The sequence below is a fragment of the Asparagus officinalis genome, chromosome 3, assembly GCF_001876935.1.
Source record: "Asparagus officinalis chromosome 3, Aspof.V1, whole genome shotgun sequence".
Lineage (NCBI taxonomy): Eukaryota > Viridiplantae > Streptophyta > Magnoliopsida > Asparagales > Asparagaceae > Asparagus > Asparagus officinalis.
Genome location: NC_033796.1, coordinates 81,048,799 through 81,054,632, shown reverse-complemented (window position 1 = coordinate 81,054,632; position 5,834 = coordinate 81,048,799). Strand labels below are relative to the sequence as shown.

The window sequence follows — 5,834 nt, the reverse complement described above, 5'->3', positions numbered from 1 at the left end:
ATCAGCTTTACACATTATCCAACGTATACACAACTTAGCTTTCCTTGAATTGTGTGAAAGCTTTGTACGAGTGGGAATCATTTTTTTTAAAAACTGATCAGCTTTACACATTGTCCAACGTATACACATCTCAGCTTTCCTTGAATTGTGTGAAAGCTTTGTACGAGTGGGAATCATTTTTTTAAAAAACTGATCAGCTTTACACATTGTCCAACGTATACACAACTCAGCAAAGTTTTATAAATAGCATACTAGATTAGGTACATCCACACAATTATTCGTTATTGTGTTAAAATTATTATTCTCCATTTCTGCATACCTCAGTCATTCTTTTCTTACTCCAAAAATGAATTTTTATGTTGGAGGTCCATCATATTTATCATCATCTTCATCTTCGGATAATGATAATTTTCTGACCAATATCATTGCAGAGATTGATGAAACCGAAGAAGTAATTTGTGAGTACATCAACAACAACATGATCATCGCTAAGAATTTACGTCAACAAAACTACCAACCGATCCATGGTGGCTCGATTCTCGGTCATGCAGTGATCAACCGCGATCGAGAAACTACGCATCAGAATTTGGTCATATATTACTTTGTCGATAATCCACGTTTTGGAGAAGATATGTTTCGTCGTCGATATCGGATGTCAAGAAGTTTGTTCATTCGTATTGTTGATGCAGTGAAAGATCATGACCATCATTTCCAACAATGAAATGATGGACTTGGTAGAATGGGATTATCACCGTTACAGAAAGTAACAGCTGTTTTCAGCATGTTGGCATACGGTCTACCAGCTGATGCTATGGACGAATACGTTAAAATAGATGAGTCAACAGCAATTGAAAGTATGACAAGATTTTGTCATGATATGGTGGAGATATTCGCAGAGCGGTATCTACGAACACCTAACGCTAACAATATTGCTAGGCTACTCTATATTGGTAAAAAACATGATTTTCCAGGAATGTTAGGAAGTCTTGATTGTATGCATTGGAAATAAAAAAATTATCCAACAACATGGTCTGGGCAATACACAGGGCGTAGTGGGTCACCAACTATTATCCTTGAAGCTGTGACAGATTATGATCTTTGGATATGACACGCATATTTTTGTATGCCAGGCACCAATAATGATATCAATGTGCTGGAGTTATCTAATCTTTTCTCCAACCTAGCTCAAGGTATTGCTCCTCCCGCTCACTATGTTATTCAAGGAAAAGAGTATAATATGGGTTATTATTTAGCTGATGGTATATATTCAAAATGAGCTACTATTGTACAAACAATCCAACAGCCACAAGGTAGGAAGAAAAAATATTTTGCGATGAAACAGGAAGCATGTAGAAAAGATGTAGAACGTGCATTCGGAGTTCTCCAATCACGATATGCAATTGTGGCAGGATCAGCACGTTTTTGGAAAAAACATGTATTACATGACATAATGACTGCATGCATTATTATGCACAATATGATAATCAAGGATGAACGTGATCTTTATGTACCAATTCAAGAAGTGAGTGAAGCACCAACACCAGAAGTTAATATGGTAGCAGATGAAACTACAAGATTTACTCAATTTATTGCAAAAATCAAGGATAAAGATGCCCATATTGTGCTTCGTAATGCATTGATAGATCATCTATGGGAGGAATACACTAATTCAGATAGTTAAGTGCATACTAAATTTGTAAATTTTACATTGTTGTTAATGTTTAATTATTTTCTTGTATTTTATTTTCTTTTGTGTTCTTGAATGTAATATTTTGGCAATATCAATAATAAAAAAATAATATTTTAGCAATTGTTCGCGTGGAAAACTGTTATCTTTTTCATTGAAATGATTGTCGTCTTGGATTACAAAGATCCGGTCTTTTATAGATCCGGTTACAACTAAATCAAAGAAAAAAAATAAAAATTAAACTTTCCTCTTTCGAACGAATCGCAAGCTCCTGTTTTGCGCGGTGCTTGGCTTGTGTGGGTTTTGGCGACGCCGGGGTTAATCCGTGACCACCGGCGCGATGCTAGATCCGGTCGGATCTACACGAGTATGGCGGTATTAATTCCACGAGGGAATAATACCGGGAGGGATTAATCCACAAGGGAATAATCGCTCAGATCTCGGATCTAAGACTGCAAGCCTTAGATCTGGAGTGTAGTCTCGTGTGATCTGAGATCTTCCTTTCTTCTGCTCGAGTATCGCTGGCCTTTTTTGACGTGATTGGTCGCCGAGGATGCAGATCTGAATGTGCAAGTCTTCTGGTCTTCAAGCTCCGGGTTCACTTTGTCTTGCTTCAATCCGGCAGAGTTTCGGCTCTTGAAAGTTCGACCTCTGAAAATGAACATCTTTAAGCCAATTAAATAGGCCTCTCAGGACAGTGCCTGCAAAAAGGGAATTTCGCCACCTCTGGGCCACTGTCGGCGCACCGTGGGCCAACTGTCGGCAGCCTCGGGGTGCCGCAGGCTGGTGCCTAGCCACCTGAAGGTGGCTCGGCTCATGGCCGAGCCACCCCCGAGGTGGCTCGCCACCGAGCCGAACGCCCGAGGTGGCTCGGCCCCGCCGAGAGCCCCCAAGGGGCTCGGCATTGCCGAGCCAGACCACCTGAGGTGGCTCGGCACCGAGCCACCTCAGTGGTGCTGGACCTTGGCCGACGCACCTTGAGGTGGCTCGCTTTGGCGAGCCCTGCCGCGGCGGTGTTGTCCGATCTTTTTCGAGTCACGGCGTTTTCCGTTGTCCTTGTTGTCTGTGTTTCGGTTTGACCTGGACCTGATTTGATGATCCTGATTTGGCAGTAGAATTGATTCCTGATTTGCAAGTAAATCCGCTTCTTGAGTTCCGATCCGAAATTGATCTTTGATTCGATCGTGATGTCGCGGTTTCCCCTTGGGTTTGGGATGACTCGTTGACATCTCTCGAACAGCATTGGCTTTGAATCCCACAATCGAATGGACGTACATTTCGTTACTTGCGTGGATACGTCGATCTGTCGCGCCTCGTTGTTCGTCGTTTGTGCCGAGCTGTGCTAAAGGGACTATAAGCGCAATTTATATGCCTACGGATACCTCCCAAGTATTTCAGCAGAAGCCTCGTTCTTTTATAGACGAGTCGGAAATACTTTGGATATGAATTGTCCCCACCTTCAGTCCGGTGTAACGGGAGCCTCGGAATGGCTTCTGTCCTTTGATTCCTTTAATCTTCAGGCTATGGATGTCAGCGTGGAAAACTGTTATCTTTTCATGAAATGATTGTCATCATTGGATTACAAAATCCGGCTATTTTAAGATCCGCGGTTACAATAAATCAAAGAAAAAAATAAAAATTACAAGCTTTCGCTGCTTTCGACACGAATGCGCAAGCTCCCTGTTTTGGCGGTTGCTTGCTTGTGTGGCGTTTTCTTTGCCGACGCCGCGGAGTAATCCGTGGACCTAACCGCGCGATCTAGATTCCGTCGGATGCTACACAGAGTATGCGGGTATTATGCCACGAAGGGAATAATACCGGAGGTTGATTTAATCCACCACAGGGAATAATGCGCCTCAGATCCTCAGAGATCTAAGACCAAGCTTAGATCTTGGAGTGTGTCTCGTGTAGATCTCAGATCCTGTTCTTTCTCCTCTCGACGATCTGCGTTTTTGACTGTGGATAGGTCAGGCCGAGGAGATCAGATCTGAATGTGCAAGTTTCTGGTCTTCAAGACCGGGTTCACTCTTAACAATCCGGGCGAGCGATTTACGGCTCTTGAAATTCGACCTCTGAAATGAACATCTCTAGGCCTATTTATAGTTCTCAGGACAGTGGCTGCAAAACCAGGGATTGTCGCCAACCTCTGGCCACTGTCGGCCACCTCGGGCAGCTGTCGCCAACCTCGGGTGGCCGGAAACTGTGACCTAGCCACCTTGAGGTGGCTCGCTGCATGGCCGAGCCACCCCAAGGTGGCTCGCCGACGAGCCACCCCGAGCGTGGCTTCGGCTTTGGGCCGAACCCCCGGGGCAGTGTTTTCCAAGCTTTTCGAGTCGTTTTCCTTTGCCTCGTTTGTCCGTGGTTTCGCTTGACGCCTGAGACTCTTGATTTGATTGATCTGATTTTGGCAGTAAATTGGATTCGCTGATTTGCGCAGCTAAATCCGCACTATACGTGACGTGAGTACCGAGAAATGTGATCTTGCATCTCATCGGTGATGTTAACGTTCCGAGTTTCCTTGTTTGGATGATCTCGTTGACTCATCGAACACTTGGCTTGATCCCACAATGCCGAATGGCGTATTTCGTTACTTTGCGTGCGATTCGTCGATTCTCGCACCTCGTTGGTTCGATCGGTTTGTGGCAACGAGCTGTGCTACGGACCTATAAGCATTTATATCCTACAGATACCCACTCAGAAGTATTTCAGTCTTCGTTCTTTTAAGAAGAGTCTGAGAGATACTTTTGAATGATGATATTGTTCCCTACCTTACAGATCAGGTGTCACGGGACCTCGAATTGGCTTCGTCCTTGATCCTTAATCCTCAGGCTATTCGGTGCTTTGTCGACTGTCTTTGTAAGGGTTCCGGTGCTGCATTTATTGTCTGACCAGTTTGTCGATTTTTGAACTTTGAAAGTCGATTCTGATTTTTTGATCTTTTAGCATCACGATCGATCTGTTGGCCGTCGCGATCTTTATCCGCAACGCGTTGTCCGGCGTTGTGTTTGTTGAGTTATCCTGTAGAATTTTTAAAAAGAAACATTCTCCAGAAACCTTCTCAAAAAATTTAACGGGAGACAGTTTATACTCGTATACTTATTATTGGAGTAATTAAGAAGCAGTTTATACTCGTATACTTGTTCGGAGTATTAAGAATGCAGTTATACTCGTATATTTTCGGAGTATTAAGAAGGCAGTTTATACTCGTATACTTTGTCGGAGTATGATTTTTTTTTCATTGCAACGCATTGATAGGCGGACGTTGAACTTAGGGTTAAGCGCGTTGACCGGCGTTGACCCTAGGGTTTCGAATGTCGTCACGTTGACTGTTTGATTGCAGATTGATCGGCATTGACCTAATGGTTACGCGTATGGTCCGCGTTGACCGTCAGGGGTTTTGAAACGTCGTAGTGTTGAATTTTTTTGTTTGAAATGCCGTTACTGTGGCGTTGAGCCTTAGGGTTACGCGGTTGTGCGCGGCGTTGAGACCTGGGGTTTTGGACCGTCGTAACGTGATTTTTTGCTCGTAACGCGTTGACTGGCGTTGACCGCTAAGGTTAACGCGTGTCCAGCGTTGACCTGGGGTTTTAGACCGTCGTAGACGTTGACATTTTGATGCGCAACGCGTTGAAACTGGCGTTGACCTAGAGTTACGCGTTTGTCTGGCGTAGGATCCTTAAGGTTATTGAACGTCGTATGTTGGGCTCAGGTCACGAAGCCAACTAAAGAAGCTGATGCGTAGTGACTCTCGTATTTATATGGATTTTTGGGCAATCCCAGCCACATCCAACGGGCTTTGATCGCCTTTTACCGACTACCGTTTGAGTCGGGCTACAAGCGGATGTTTAGATCTGTTTGTTCCGCAATGTGACGTTATGCTAAAAGAGTTAACTCTTTTAGTGCTAAACGGATATTGAATACGTGACTTCGTTTCTCGCTGTGAAAAGACTAAAACAGCACGTTGTATCAAGACGGTTGACTTAGGATTTTTTGGCAAATCCTCAGCCCTCAACCGGATTTGTCATCCTTTTACGCGATTACCGTTGTTGACTAGGGCTTTACATGCGGATTGTCTAAGTCGTTCTGTCATGTGAGGGTTGTGCTAAAGGAATGAACTCCCCTTCGACTTGATGCTACGACTTCGAAT

The 5,834-nt window shown here is 44.0% G+C and overlaps 1 protein-coding gene across 1 annotated transcript; it reads left to right on the top strand.

The window, feature by feature from the left end:
- On the top strand, positions 740-1,681 carry LOC109835342. The gene is made up of 3 exons (XM_020403319.1): positions 740-992; positions 1,131-1,259; positions 1,410-1,681. The coding sequence occupies exons 1-3, from the start codon at positions 740-742 to the stop codon at positions 1,679-1,681; spliced, it is 654 nt and encodes a 217-aa protein (XP_020258908.1).

Bases quoted from the DNA above. Each gene is read 5' to 3' on its own strand.
- LOC109835342 (XM_020403319.1), top strand. From the start codon at position 740: ATGGGATTATCACCGTTACAGAAAGTAACAGCTGTTTTCAGCATGTTG. The intron at 993-1,130 runs GTATGCATTGGA...TTTGTATGCCAG, and splicing joins AATGTTAGGAAGTCTTGATT to GCACCAATAATGATATCAAT. The intron at 1,260-1,409 runs GTATATATTCAA...CAATTGTGGCAG, and splicing joins GGGTTATTATTTAGCTGATG to GATCAGCACGTTTTTGGAAA.